General features: G+C 40.7%; 1 protein-coding gene across 1 annotated transcript in view; it reads left to right on the top strand.

Moving 5' to 3' along the window:
• ptprt (protein tyrosine phosphatase receptor type T) overlaps positions 1-16,691 on the top strand; it is a 721,453-nt gene that overhangs the window by 406,652 nt on the left and 298,110 nt on the right. The window contains exon 9 of the mRNA XM_068000862.1: positions 2,667-2,963. Within this exon, the coding sequence (XP_067856963.1) occupies positions 2,667-2,963 (297 nt within the window). The remainder of the gene's footprint in view (positions 1-2,666; positions 2,964-16,691) is intronic.

Consider the following 16,691-nt stretch of genomic DNA (forward strand, 5'->3'; position numbering starts at 1 on the left):
CGGGGGGGGGGGGGTCGGAAGATCGCGGCGGGTTTACTTGAGGGGCCGGAGGGAAGCACTCCTGCTCCTCCTGGCCCACAAGCAGTGCTGGAAAAGCACTTACTTGCTGGATCTGGCAGTTCTCGCCTCACTTTAGCTATCGGGATTTACCCATGCTGGAGGCGTTAAATTCAAATCGCTGACAAAATCTGAGGCAATGAGCATCATTAACATATTATAATTACAGACGCGCCTCTCCAAAGCAGGTTACTCGGCCGTCCCACAACCCGCCTTGGTAAAACCAGAAGTAGGTGCATTTGAGGCGGGTTGGCGTCGGGTTTCCCATTTTTAACAATTTAACCCCTCCCCCGATCCTCTCCCACCCACTGAGGAGTTAAAATTACCTCCATACTCTCAGCCCAGTTCCTAGTAGGCACAAGTCCACAGCACAGAACCGTGTGTACTATAGCCTTAATTAGCACTATATTGGTAGTCTCAGTGTCAGAGGTCATAATGATACCTAAAGTCGGAAGCAGGGTCCGCCTCAGATCTGTTGGATATGATAATTACGCGGTGTATGGTCTGGACCGAATAACACAAGAGCCCTGAAATCACCCATATGTCACTCAGTCAAGTCTGCTTGCTGGATGAATATTGTGGGCAATGTTGGCCCCAACAAGTTTTGTATAACTTGGAATAAATCAGAGAATTGAACTATAATTGAAGCTGATTGAGCGTGGATTATGTTAGTGCTGCACTTAATGACATCATTATTTTGTGGAAGATGTGACATTTTCTCAAAGCAACAAACAAATGATTGTTCTGTTGACATGTCTGTGATTGCTGGAACCATTTTAATTGAATCATTTATGTAGTTTGTTCATTGGCAATAGGTGAACATTCATCTCCCAATCTTTTCCATAATATGGGTAAAGTCACAGTAATTGTTAGAGTTTAACTAACGAGTGACTTTTGTTCTGCCAATATCTGGGATAAAATCAGTAAAAATGGGGTCACAAAAATCAACGGGTGGTGACACTGTGGCATAAGTGCCATGATGCACAAACTGGAAACCCCTGCCATTGACCCCAGTGGCACAGCTAGGTTTGACCAACCACAGCTAGGGGTCAAACTCGAGATTTGGCCAATTTGGCAGAAAAGGGACTGAGCTGGGAACTGGAGAATGCCAACATATCTAGACCGAAGGTCGAGCTCGGAACTGCAGAGCCCTGCAGGGCGAACCTGGAGACTGAAGACAGGTGACGAAGTTTCCTCGGAGCGAAATGGAGGCAGACCTCCAAAGCCAAATTTGCTGACCTCAAAATGACTGGGGTGGGGTGGGGGGGTGGGGACGGTCATGGCCTTATTCCCCTGACCCCTCTATCATTGATTGACTCGGCCAGATTATATGGAGTCGGGAGAAGGTTCCTTCTTTCACATATTCCGTACCATTAAGGGCACATCTTGTGTAACCACCAGCTAGGATAGTTCACAAAATGCAGTGGAGGCTGCCAGTGCAAGGTTTGCCTGGCCCCTATCCCCATATAAGTGTCCAAAGGCACATTTTGGAAGTCGCTGATCCTCCACCGGTGAAAGTTAAAATCTACCCTTGCACTATTTTAACATTTTTATTCATTGAATGTGAATCAATTTGGGATGTCCCTGAGAGAAGTGATAAGATGCTATATTAATGATCATTCTTTCTTTCCTGCCTTCTATATTTCCTTCCTTCCCTCTTTCCTCCTTCCCACTTTCCTCCTTCCCTCGTTCCTCCTTCTCACTTGCTTCCTTCCCCCCTTCCTTCTTTCCTCTATTCCTCTTTCCTCCTTCCTTTCTTTCTGAGGGGTGTTGAAATGTGCATTGCAGCTTTTAAATGGATTCATACTCAAAGACCCATGAGAGGTGTCTATTATTTAGAAACTTTATGATCAAGGTGCTTTTTTCTGTTTGATATATAGCACTGAAAGTGCAAGGTCTACTTGAAGTGGTAATATGTTTGATTTATACAGGCATACTCACCAAGGCACAGTAAAAGATTGGTGGTTCTATATAACCTGTTTGTGCCTTTGGCAAAAGAAAGTATCAGAACAGGAGTTGAAAAGGCAATTCATGTTCCTTCAAAATACTCATGTCGGAAACAGAAAAAGTCACAGATGTTGAAGTCCGTGAAGTTTTTTTGTAGCATAGGTTAATTTCTGGAAAGCTAAACATTATGCAAGTTTTATATTCAAATTCCATCGAAGTGGCATTGAAAAACTTGGTTCTTACTGAATTGTAAGGAATCTTACAACACCAGGTTATAGTCCAACAGTTTTATTTGAAAGTCACAAGCTTTTGGAGCTTACCTCCTTCGTCACTCACTCACCTGATGAAGGAGGTAAGCTCCGAAAGCTTGTGACTTTCAAATAAAACTGTTGGAATATAACCTAGTGTTGTAAGATTCCTTACATTTGTCCACCCCAGTCCATCACCGGCATCTCCACATCATGCTTACTGAATTGGATAGATGTAGCCATTTCTCTAAGTGTCTGAATTGTTTCCATGGTTATTGCTCAATGTTTGGAAACATTCTTCCACTTTATTAATGTGCAGTTCTGACTACATCTGTGCATGAATACATATATTATATAGTTTTAATGGCTTGCAGGTTTCTAATTAAAATACATATTTATTTTCCCTTTTCAAAGATCCAGTGCACGGACCTCAGAGTGTAGAAGTTGTGGATGTCCGATCACGACAATTGACCATTAACTGGGAGCCATTTGGTTATGCGGTCACACGTTGCCATAGCTACAACTTGACTGTCCAGTATCAGTATGTGCTCGGTCATCGGGAGTACACAGCAGAAGAACTGATGCAGACATCATCCCACTATACGCTGCGGGGACTACATCCATACACTACTGTGAAACTCCGGCTGGTATTAGTTAATCCAGAAGGAAGGAAAGATAGTGATGAGATAGTTATACAAACTGAAGAAGATGGTAAGTGACTGTATTAATTCTCCTGTAACACCACCTTAGTACCGGCATCTTAGAGATTTTGGGGCCAAAAACGCATGGCTCTTAGCACATCCCCGATGTAACTCAGGTGGAAGGGCTGGAATTTAGGCCGGGACCTGGATACACCAATTCCCAGCCTTCCCCAGCAGTTTTCAATAGGGCTTGTTTGTGACAGAGGCTCCCTCCAGCCTAAAAAAAGACAGCGGCGTAAGAGGGGCGTGGTCAGGGGTGGAGACTCCTAGGGCAGAGCTTCCTCATCCTCAGTCTGGTGGGAGAAAGGAAAAAATATTGAATCCATTATAAAGGACAAGCAAGTAAGTGTCTAAATAATAGAAGCTCACCTCAGACACTTGCCAATCCTTTATAACAGAGTCAAAAAGTTTTCTATCAATAGAGACACAGCATTACAGCAGAATTTATATTTTAAGCTTATATTTCTACACTTCACGTTACCTGCATAAGTGTCACCTCACGTTAGTTTACCACGTTCCCCCTCTAATGAATCCATGTGTGATGCACACGTTGTACACGGACAAAGCCTCTTACAACGTCACATCCCCAATGCCCTTTGCAACCAAAATTCACAGCATCTTTTTCCCAGGCAGCCAGTATCTCTAAATAGGAACCCTCTAAAAGTTGCCCAAATGGAAAAAAAAAGTAATGTTATGTAAAGAAGGATCTCGCTGGGAAATAACATTGGTGCTACACCAAACAAAATGTCTTTATTTTTGTTCTCTAACAACTTTTTCAAGTCATACACCATGAGAACAGAGAATTTTGCTTGGTGCTTGAATGTGGCTTGATCTACTATTGAAATAGATTTGGCTGTAATTTTATCTGCTGAGAAAACTACTGAAGGTCAAACCTAGGAGCAGGAGTAGGCCACGGGGCCTATCAAGCCTGCTGTGCCAGTTTGTTAGTCATGGCAGTTTTTCTTTTTAATTCCATTTCCCGACATTTTCTCCAAGTGCCTCAATTTTTTGCTTTTGAAATAAGTATCTACCTTCCCTTTGAACACCTCAGCTGATTTCTTGGTTGTCCTTTATCCTAGCTCCAACTGTACCGTTTGGAGTTAAACGTAAGTTTGTTTTTCATTGGCTGAAAACCAGCTCCGTACACCAGTTTTTGACCAATTGAAACTCCAGACTTATAACCTAAAATGGTCAGATAATGGATATAATCAGATCAATCTTTGATACATTTTTCATATACCAAATAAAAGAATAGTTGCTGCATAAGCTGGCATCGCCTGGAGTCCAAGATCCTGGGATTAGTGAACTTATTTGTGAGATATAAGTCTTGTTGTTATAAAATAGTTATTTTGCCACATCAAAGAATATAAAAATCATTAATTATATTTTTTGTTTGTCTAAATTTTATTCTCTTTTACTCTGCTTCAGATCCCAGAATTGCCCCTCATATCCCTGCCCTTGATTCCTTGTATGTTGTTGCACCTTTGATTAAGACTATTCAGGATTAATCTCAGCAATATTCATAACAAACGTGTGAGTGTGATCCTATGAAGTTCCTCTGTGTGCTATTTTAATGCATTTATTAATCCATCAAATGTAAATGGAGAATCAACAAAATAAAATCATGCATTTTATTGGAAATTCTTCTGTATACCAACACACTGAGAGCAACTTTAATCCTTAAATGTTCGGATATTGATGAGAGGCAAATTACTCAAGTAACATTACAATGTTCTGATGGACCTGATCTTTGTCACATATTATGTCAATGGAAAGCACGCTATAGGATATTTAAATTGCTAACTTACTTACAGTGAAGATAGAGCTGCCCTCGTTATTATGTGCAGTGACATTTTAAATATATGTATAAATATATAGGGGTAGAGTTTCCGCTTTGGGTGCAATCGGTAATTGGGTGCAAGTTGCACCCGAAAATTGCACCAGTTAGGTTACAGTTCAAGTTTTCGGTAAAAAGCATTTGCATAATCACAAATGTAAAATCTTCCATGAACCAATGCAATCTGGCAGCTTAATAGAGCATAACCGTTTATTTTTTTTCTTTCCAATAAAAAATATTCACTGATGTATTTCAGAGTGGTAACCTGGTGCAGTTTTATTAATACTCACAAAAAAAATAAGCATTTTTATTTAGTGTCTAGTCCTCCGCCTGTGAGTAGCCTGATTTTAAATCACTGAACCATTTACTACTTTCATTGGTGTAGACGCGTCGGTTTCTTAGTAAATTAAATATTTTTTAACATGTAAAAACATTTAAAACGTGCCAACTAGAGCCTTTGCACCTAAGAAAACTAGCTCAATTTGAAGACCCTCCTCGAATGGCCTCAAATGGGGGCAAACGCCGCAAACTCGCCATCCTTGTTAGTTTGATTGGCGGATGTGGCCAGTTTTGTGGGTGGGGCCGGTCAGGGTCATCGGAGGGTTCGGGCATCAAGGGGAGTTATCTGGGGGGTCGGGGGTCATGGGGAGGGCTGATCATCAGGGGGGTTATCGGGATCGAGGGGGGTTGGTCATCGGGGTTGGAGATCGTGGGACAGGTCGGAGATCGGAGATCATGGGGGGGTTGGTCGATCGTGTTTGTGAGGTTGCGGCAGGCTGGTCGCGGCACTCCTGCTCCTTCTGGCCCACAAGCAGTGTAATAAAGGTACTTACCTGCTGATCCAGCCTTTCTCACCTCTTACGTGGTGTGAAGCAGAGGGCCCAGGAATCCCGCCCCCTAGGAATTAAAAATAAAAAAGTTGTCAAAATGGAGGCCCACGTCCGCCTTAAAAGATTTCACTGACCGACCCGCCTCCTGAGAGTGGGTTGGTCGCCTGCGCCTCAACCTGCCTTCGTGAAAATCGGAAGTTGGCAAGTTGGAAGCGTGTTGGGGTCGGGTTTTGTATTTTTACAAATTTTTACTTTCCCACCCGCTCCCAACCCACCCGTTCGTGTGGTTAAAATTTACCCCTATGTCTCTGACATTCAGTTGATCCTAGGTGTGGGAGGGAGAAATGCTCTAGTTGTTAAGTGTAGTAACATTAATATTTTTCATGAAATTGCAAACATTTTTTTGAACACATTTACAATTTTACGCGTAATCTTCACAATCTACACAAATGCATTTACAATGGGCACGATTTTAATATTGAAAAACGGGTGGGTTGGAGGCAGGGGGACATTCCAAATCACAACCATTTCAAACCCGCCCCCAACCCACCTCCAACCCCCCCCCGACTTCCGGTTTTCATGGAGGCGGGATGAGGGGCAAGCGACCAACCTACTCCCGGGAGGCGGGTTGGTGATTAAAATCTTGCAAAGGAAGCTGTGGGCTTCCATATTTGCAGAGTTTCCGATTTCAACCCCTGGGGGCTGGGATTCCCAGGCCTTCTCCTTTACGCCATGTGAAAGAAGGTGAGAAGGTCCGAAACTAACAGGTAAGTGCCTTTCTGGCACAGGTTGTGGGCCTGGAGGAGCAGGAGTGCTTCCCCCGCGCTTAACAAGCCTACCTGCAGCGACACCCCAACGATTGCAGATCCCCGCCCCCGAACTCCGACCCCCCACAACGATCATGGCCATCCTGCTCTCCGATGCCCCCCCAAACGATCGCAAACACCCCCCCAATGCCAACGATCGCAGACCCCCACGATGTCCCCCCGATCCCGACACTCAACGATGACCCCCAATCCCGACAACCCCCCCGTGACTGACCCCTGATCCCTCTCCCATGATTGACTGCCCCCTCCCCTCTGACCCTCATGAACACCCATGCCCCCTCTACCCGCCAATGCCCCCCATACCCACCCATGCCCCCCATGCCCATCCATGTCCCCTCACCCCCATCCATACAATCAAAGACTTACCTGAAGACGTCCTCTCCCTGGCTGCTCTCCCGTCTGACTGAGACCAGCCTGTCAATCAGGCCGGTAGATTGGACGACAAACTGACAAAAAAAATAAAAGTCATCCTTATGTCAAAATCGTAAGGACGTCTGGGAAACCCGCAATTTGACAGCCCCCCGCCCCCTCCCCGGCTTGGGGTTAAAATGATGCCCAATGTCACAACACATTGTAATGAAGACAGCTCTATCTTCATGACAAGTAAAGGAGAAAGAATGAGTAAGATCAAATTTATTTCTTTTTAAATAGAAACCTCAGCATTTCATATTAACGTTTACCTTGAGAAAAATACACAAAAATTACCCTGATCATTTTGTTTGGTATAAAATAACTTGCTTCAGAAAAAATGACTTCATAACCCTTATCCTCGTACTTTTGGAATTGACTGATTAGAGGCTGAATCCTGGTGAGCTTATCATTTAGAAAAGAACCTGCAACCTGTAGCAGCACGGAAAACAAAGATGGAGCTTCTGCTTATTAAATGCCGGTGACTGTATAAATCACTGATTTCCTAATGTTGCATTTGTACTGCAGCAATGAGTCTAAGACTAGTAGCTGCAGTATGGGTCTTGTCAAGCAATTCACTTACACTGGGCTCATCTCCCAGCTAGTGAGAATTTATATGGCTAGAAAAAAGAGCCAAAATCTGAACATTTAAATCAACTCAAGATAAGTTTAAAGAGTGATCAGGCGGTCCAAAAGGTCCCTTAAGCCCTTTTAAACCAGTTTTCACACTCCACTAGAGTTATACTCCATGCTGTGTTAAACCTAATCAGCGTGAGATTACCTGCTCCAGGGGACATCACACTGCTTCTCTCTGGACTTTGGACTTTGGAAATCACTTTGTAGCAATGTTAAAGTTGCAGTATAAACGTACCCTGAGTTAGACTGCCAGAACAGGCCATGGGCCTAGATTTTATATTTACTACAGTTAATGGATTCCCCCACATTTAATCTCTGTTTTAGTCCTGGCTTAGCTTCTTACCATACTATAATATTGGTGCCATGATGGCCGTCACCCCTAACATGAGAAAATACTACATGGTGTTGTAGTTTGCATGACATACGTCAAAATGACTTTAAAATAGCAAGTTGTTTAGTTCCTGCAGTAACCAAAGCTTGTGAGGTATTTGATTGCCATGAAGTGATGGTATATTTAGACATTAGCAAGTTGCCACTTCTTTGTGACAGGCAAACTCTCATGCACACCTTACTAGACTTTTATTAATCAACGTTCAAGAAGACATAGTAACATTGAAATTGAATGGGTAATCTTCCTTCTTTGGCAGATCCACCACAATTGAAAGTGGATTCGAAATGCACTCTTTGTTCAGCTGATAACTATTGGTTTAATGTCACATGTAATAGGCTGACCATCATTTCAGAACCTGCTTTTGGAGTCCTTCAGAATACAGCAAGAGGGAGAGGATTGGGTTGGTTTTGTAAGTAAGGGTGCATAACGTCAGAACATTGGTTAAAATCAAAGCTGAAAATGCTAATTAAAAACATTGACTTGATTTCTTCAGCTGTAGGTCTTTGAAAAACAAATGTTTTCATAAGTATTCTTTTAAAAAAATGACAGTGTATGTATTGTGTTTTTTCCCCCAATTTTCTCTCCTTTTGTTACGATGTCAAATTTCTCTGTGGTATGGTTCCATTGCTTATGGTGTCCTCTGGGAGCACAACTAAGTGACAATGCCGGTAACTATTCGATTTTGTGGGGCATTATAGATGAACTTTCCTCATCTGGCCTCCATACACATACACTTCCAGTAGGGTCAGTACATAGCAATCAGCTGCAGGAACCCTGGATAATGCCCCTTCTTTATCCCAGGAGCATGAGGACATCCATAGTGTTCCGATCACTGCTCACCGAGATAACTTAACTCACAACATACTGGGGATCAACATCTGTGACTTTCTTGGTCTGTATGGCTCAGAGGCATTGGGACAGCAGTTACTATATTATTTTCATCCTATAAGCTAGCTACTTTTAACTACAAATGTTCTAACTGGCATTACGGGTGCTAGATGGCTAAATAAATATTCAGAACACAGAAAATTGCTTTTGTAACAAAGTAGACTGAAATGAATATGCCTCTGTAATTGCATGAATTTTGGTTTCAAAGTAGGGTTGTTTGGAGGAGTAAACATATAAATTAGATAATCAACATTAAACACTACACAGATCTGACTGCATATAATCAGATTGAAGCAACTATTATATGGCACAAAATCATTGATCTTTCTATTAAATACAATTACATTTTTCCTGCAATTATAGTTTCAGTGGAAGACCTGTGAACTCTTTATGTTATGATTGTGTTTAGAATTGATTTCTAGTGGTCATTTACAACCCCTGTGCCCTGGTAATTCCCCTTGAAGCTAAGGGAACTCAGTCTTATTGTGCTTATCTTTCTTATTCACTGATTTGTCCTGTTTGAATTTTGTGTGCCTGGAGGTTTGGAATTGGCTGTTTTTAATACTGTTGCCTCATTGGTGGCTAAATTCTAAATGAGAACACAAGATCTGTTAATATTGGTATCTTGAGCTATATGCAGGTTAATAGGAATATGGATTTAAACTTTATATATAGCCCCTGAAGCTGCGTGGTATAGAACCATGAAACTTATGAAATCAAAAAGCTCGAACACCCCTGGTGTGGACAAATCTCCTAATTCAAATTCCAAGTTCAGTGCATCATTTTGTTTGGATACGCATTACAAACCATAATAGATTCCAATCTGACAAGCAGGAGGGTGTCTGTCTGCCTTGAATATTTTAGCATCCTTGGGGTGGGGCTAATGAAACTGCTGAAAAAAACTCATATGACCGTACTCATTTTCCAAAAAAAGGAAGTAAGACAAAGAAGTAAAAACAAAATTATTTTATAGTTTCAGCTTAATATAATTTACCAGTCCTTTGAAAAAAAATCGGTTACCTCAGCATTCTCCTTTTTTTTTGCATTTATGCATACCTATTGTCAAGAGTATATGTGTTATTATATGCTGGTAACGTGTGTGTTGTCCAGCATCTGTTGCATTTTTTCACCCTTCAGATGGTCAAAAGTATTAAAACAAGGACAAAGAAAGCTAGTCATTTCCTGCTGATTTTTCTGACCTTATTAATCCAGCATCTCTCCAAGGATACGAGCCAGGGATTTATAAGCTGTTGCCAATCTACAGAAACTTCCCTCAGCAATTACCTTCTAACCTCCAGATATGCATATTTTAACTAGTTTCCCACAGGGAGTACCAAAACAGTTAACCAGCTCCATGCTACAAACCCCAGACTACACATGACCAGTACCACAGGAGATCATCTGATATTTTATATACTAACATTTGACTTAATATTTTTACGTTAAAGTCTACATATGAAAAATGCACAAATATTGTGCATGTAAAAGATTGAAAGAGAGAGCTTGCTGAATAGGACAATATACAACTTGCTCTGTTTACTTTGAAATAGCTTTACACCAACCGGCCAATGTCAAATTAGTAACAGATAATCAGCTTCAAAGGACTTACCTAACCATTTCATAATATTGAATCAAAATAGTTTTTAAATACACTTTCTACCGTCTCCCAAAATTCAGTAGCCCAATGTCAATTTAAAAGGTTTCAGTAAATGATAAAAAAATAAATATAAAAAATAATCTGCAGCCCTGCTTTTGATCTTCACATTTTGATTGATATGGGTCCAGTAAGTTAGCAGTATAAGTGAAATCCTTTAGGCCAAAAATCAGTTCTGATTTAGAAAGAGCAGAAATCTGTGTTTGAAGAATAGAAAAGGTCACAGTTTAATATTCATAAAGACGGGAGTGACAACAAGTAATTACAGATTACTGAGGTGAGTTAAAGTCACAGGTTATCAAGTGCCACAGATCAGAATTGTAATTTTGAAGTTTATAGTGGGAAAGAAACAGTTGTGTTGCAGCAGTAAAGAAACAACTGAAGTTTACAATTGGAGATTGTTGAAGGCTGGAAATTAATAGAGTGGGTCGTGGAGAAGTGGTGGGACACAGCAAATGAGAAATGCCACACATTAAAAGAAATGGTTTATTGAGTGTGATTGAGAATGGCTGTTCCCAATATCAACTGCAATATTCAGCACGCATGCTGTGCTTTTATCTTTCACTCCTTCCATTATTACATCTTAGTATTTGTGGAGTTATTATAATTCTTCCAACTCTGTACTGTAAAATGTTTTAATCCTTTTCCTTGGGTGGTCATTCACTTTGATACAGTGATTTCCAGCCGTTTTGCAATCAAGAGAACCCTTCAGTAGTCCAGGTTTTTGAAATTGATGCTGTTCCATACTTGGTCACAAGAATTATGCTACTAGGCATGAGACCCTGTTACATTTCCCTTCCCAGGAGGTGAGATGCTATTCTCCCACAAGATGTATCATCTTGCAGTCACTTCTGATCAAATTCAGCACAAACACTTCAAGAATCAGACTGCCCCATACTGATTGCTTAACATTGCTATACGTTTTTTTTCAAGCACCAAAAATGCTGTGGAGCAGCAAATGAAATGAAATAAGTAGTGTGAGAAATTTCAAGACAAACTATCAGCTAGTATACAAACAGGAAATAATGGTGAAACATTGAACATGAACATTGATTCCTTCATTTCTTGTATCTTGTGTTACAATTAAACTGACATTACTCAAACACTTATAATTATGTTGTGTCTTTACATTTAGTGAGACTTCAACCCCATATTGACAAATAGCTTGTTTTCTATCGTAAATGGTGATTAGCAGTATCCTGCTATGCATTCTATCAGTCTGAATATAGGCCTACAACTCTGAGTATGCAGCAAATCTATGTAAAATACAGAGAATTACATTAAAATCCTAAGATAAATAACTTTAATTTTAATACAATTAAAGCGATGTATTCTATTCTGCTAATTCAACCGAATTTACATTTCCGTTTCAACATAGACTATAAATCACTGTTTCAAATAAGAAGAGTTCTATTTAAGGAGCTATAAAACAGTCAAAGTACCATGGTATTGCTGTTTTAGTAAATGTATTCTCAAGATACTTTTTTCTATTTTTATAATTATGTGTGTATATATGTATTTTATGTGTATTTGGTGTAAGCCATTTGAATGGTGCATTTTGTGCTGATGAAAATGCTCCAATGTTAGTTTTTCCAAGGACAGAATTTTTTCTTGATTATTAATCATTTGGCTGTATGAAACTGAGGCAATTTCTACCTCTTTAAGTAGACACTTGGCAGCATGACTGAAGATTGCAGTTACTGAGCAACTATTTTCAACAGAGAGCCCTTGTTAGAGGCCTTGTTACGCTTACTGTGAGATACAGTCCAATTATAAAATCCAGGTTTAGGCAGGTACTTTGGATTATAACTCTCATTATACAAAACACGTACAGTACAAAATAGTTCTGAAAGGATAGGTGACATGAAAATTTTTAGGTCAATTATTTTAAATACTAATGCATTTTTTTGTGAAGATATTCGAATGAAGGTAAATCCAATACATGAAAGTAACCAAATGTGTAAGGTATTTTACACACTGCTTTATCTAAAATATTTAATTTTAATTGAAGACACATGGTACAATATGCAGAAAACATAATGAAAATAACTTGCTAGTTATAGAAGTGAAGAATATATATGGTGTGACTGTACATTAATCCTACATGATGAATCATTGAAAAATGAAACATTAGTTTGTTCAGTTCGGCATTGAGGTGTTATATATCATATTAGACCAATAACCATTAAAAAATAAGCATGGAAGTGTATAATCACAGGAAAAAATCAGGTGCTTATAACATTCCATTGGTATTTCATCAAAACTTGACAGTATATCTAGTAATCCTTCCAACACCACAAGATCTCATTTCCACAGTGTCTACTTACCTAATGTTATAATTTGCTGAATGGATATAGCATTGGATGTGACTTTAGACAAAAATATCTCAGGTGTTAGCGGATTGCTTCGGTGATATGACAAAGTCAAATGACAATGTCTTGAACCTTAATTAGCAAAATAATTAGCCACACGGGCTGGTTTTCAAAATGAACAGTGGCAGAGCAGAAGCAGATGTGAATCGGTATGTTTGGCATTTAAACTTAGAAACCAAATAGAAAAGTTACAGAGAAAATAAAATAGTGTATGTTATTGAGCTGTACGTAAAATTTAAGCAGTAAAATGGAAGTGAGGCTGAGCAAGAACACATGAGACAGGGAAGACTAGGAAAGCAGAAGTAATATTTTTTTTAATTTAAGATTCAATTGTTAAAATAATATGACATTATTAAAGCTGTCCTGATATTTGATTAGCTGAACTCTCAAAAATCTGGCTGCCATAAGCAGCCTTACAATGCCCTAGAGCTGCCAGCTTTTCAAGGGTTAATGACTCCATTTCGCAATCCAACATTAATGATTAATGGCTCAGGAATTCCTTGGAGGTTCCTCCTGTCTCCTTCTGTAATTCTGGTTGGAGAACAGCAGAATCGCAGGGTCTCTGCTGTTTCTGGAAGTTTCCACATTGACTTGTGGGGGGCAGAACTTCCGTCTGCCCGTTACATGGTAAATAGCGGGCTGGGGGCAGGGACAAGGCCAGGCAGAGGGACTCATTAAGATGGAACTTCCTGCTGCTGCTCCTCAGTTGGGACCCAGCTTCCTATGGTGGCTGGTACACCCAGTGAGGAGAGGCGTACTGGCCTCCACAGAGGTGCAAGTGGGCTACAGGGCAGATGTGGCCTGGACCTCTGAGGAGAAACCAAGTTTTTAAAAAAATCATCACCAATTGTTTTCCAATTGTTTGCTGCAAGTAATTAAGTTCTTAGTTTTTCAGCTGTTGGAGGACAGCTCTGGAACAGAACAGGTTTCTAACATCTCAGTGCTGAGAATAAGACTTCTTGACCTTCCCCATTGACTTTGAATTGCTGGCCTTTTGCCGGAAGTGGATCAAGTGGAGCAAGTGTCAGCGGGGGAGTATTTAGGGAACAGTATTCATAGTATTATAAGGTTTAGATTAGTTATGGAAAAGGACAAGGAGCAATCTAGAGTAATAATACTTAATTGGAGGAGGGCCAATTTCAGTGGGTTGATCTGGCCTGGGTAAATCAAAGATTGGCAGGCAAAACTTTAATCGAACAATAGGAGGCCTTTAAAGAGGAGATGGTTCGGGTACAGTCTAAGTACATTCCCATGGTAGGGCAACCAAAGCCAGAGCTCCCTGGATGACAAAAGAGATAGAGAGTAAGATGAATCAGAAAAAGGGGGCGCATGACAGATATCAGGTTGAAAATACAGGTGAGAACCAGGCTGAATATAGAAAGTACAGAGGAGAAGTGGAAAAGGAAATAAGAGGGGCAAAGAGAGAATATGAGAATAGACTGGAGGCCAACATAAAAGGGAATCTAAAAGTCTTCTTTAGACGTATAAATAGTAAACCGGTAGTAAGAGAAGGGGTGGGGCCGATTAGAGACCAAGAAGGAGATCTACGCATGGAGGCAGAGGGCATGGCCGAGGTACTAAATGAGTACTTTGCGTCTGTCTTTACCAAGGAAGAAGATGCTGCAAAAGTCACAGTAAAAGAGGAGGTAGTTGAGATACTGGATGGGCTAAAAATTGAGAAAGAGAAAGTACTGGAAAGGCTGGCTATGCTCAAAATAGATAAGTCACCTGGTCCGGATGGGATGCATCCTATGTTGCTGAGGGAAGTAAGGGTGGAAATTGCAGAGGGGCTCGCCATAATCTTCCAATCCTCCTTAGATACGGGGATGGTGTCAGAGGACTGGAGAATTGCAAATGTTACACCCTTGTTCAAAAAAGTGTGTAAGGATAAACCCAGCAACTACAGGCCAGTCAGTTTAACCTGTGGATGGTGGGGAAGCTTTTAGAAGTGATAATCCAGGACAAAATTAATAGTCACTTGGATAAGTGTGGATTAATAAAGGAAAGCCAGCACGGATTTGTTATAGGCAAGTGTTTAACTAACTTGATTGAGTTTTTTGATGAGGTAACAGACAGGGTTGATGAGAGCAATGCGGTTGATGTGTATATAAACTTTCAAAAGGCGTTTGATAAAGTGCCACATAACAGGCTTGTCAGCAAAATTAAAGCACATGGAATAAAAGGGGCAGTGCCAGCATGGATACGAAATTGGCTAAGTGACAGGAAACAGAGTAGTGGTGAACAGTTGTTTTTCAGACTGGAGGAAGGTATACAGTGGTGTTCCCCTGAGGTCGGCACTAGGACCACTGCTTTTCTTGATGTATATTAATGGCTTGGACTTGGGTGTACAGGGCACAATTTCAAAATTTGCAGATGACACAAAACTTGGAAGTGCAGTAAACAGTGAGGAGAAGAGTAATAGATTTCAAGAGGACATAGACAGGCTGGTGGAATGGGTGGACACATGGCAGATGAAATTTAACACGGAGAAGTGCAAAATGATATATTTTGGCAGGAAGAACGAGGAGAGGTAAAATGGAACAATTCTAAAGGGGGTGCAGGAACAGAAAGACCTGAAGGTATATGTGCACAAATCTTTGAAGGTGGCAGGACAGGTTGAGAAAGTGGTTAAAAAAGCATATGGGATATTGGACTTTATAAATAGAGGCATAGAGTACAAAAGCAAGGAAGTTATGTTGAACCTTCATAAAACACTGGTTTGACCACAACTAGAGTGTTGTGTCCAATTCTGGGCACCTCACTTTAGGAAGGACGTGAAAGCCTTAGAGAGGCTGCAGAAAAGATTTACTAGAATGGATCCAGGGATAAGGGACTTCAGTTATGTGGATAGAGTGGAGAAGCTGGGTTTTTTCTACTTAGAGCAGAGAAGGTTAAGAGGAGATTTGATAGAAGTGTTCAAAATCATTTAGCGTTTAGATAAAGTAATTAAAGAGAAACTATTCCCATTGGTGGAAGGGTCGAGAACCAGAGGGCACAGATTTAAGGTGATTGGCAAAAGAACCAAAGGTGACATGAGAAAAACTTTTTTATGCAGCGAGTAGTTATGATCTGGAATGCGCTGCCTGAAAGGGTGGTGGAAGCAGATTCAGTCGTGGCTTTCTAAAGGGAATTGGATAAATACTTGAAGCGGAAAGATTTGCAGGGCTACAGGGTAAGAGCGGGGGAATAAGACTAACCGGATTGCTATTACAAAGAGCCGGCGAAGGCTCGATGGGCCGAATGGCCTCCTTCTGTGCTGTAACTATTCTCTGATTGTATGAATCTATATGAATCTTCCAGATCTCAGGTAACCATTTCATAAATGTTAATTTAATTTTTGACAGTATCAGCCTTGGCTCAGTGGTAGCACTCTCATCTTTGAGTCGGAAGATTGTGGTTTCAAGCTCCACTAAGGAGACTGGAACACGTAATCTAGACTGACACTTCAGTGCAGTACTGAGAGGGTGCTGCACTGTTGAAGGTGCTGTTGTGCCATTCTTGGGCCTCTCCTCCACCCTTGGAGCGACATGAAGCTGCTTTAATTTTCCAGCCTTTGTTGGCATGGATGTTGCTAATTCGCCCTTGCAGATGCCTTTAGCCTGCCCTATCCATGCAGCTGACTCTGTTCCCAGGATTTGGGATGCGTAGCAGTCTCTGGGCAGCTGGCACCAATAGAGCAGGACTTCCAGATTTTCAGGCCCCTTATTCTTAAGTTTGGTTATAAATATTCAAATATTATATTTCTGTGAAAGCTATCATATTTAAAATTTGGGTGTTGGGGAGAAGATCATAATAATTGTGGTCAGGTTCAAAATCCATTGTAGTAGATGCAGGAGCTGTGTGTTACAGAAGACAATTTGGGGTGAATTTTCACTTTATCTCAGGGCGGAAAACG

Source organism: Heptranchias perlo, chromosome 19 (assembly GCF_035084215.1).
Source record: "Heptranchias perlo isolate sHepPer1 chromosome 19, sHepPer1.hap1, whole genome shotgun sequence".
NCBI lineage: Eukaryota > Metazoa > Chordata > Chondrichthyes > Hexanchiformes > Hexanchidae > Heptranchias > Heptranchias perlo.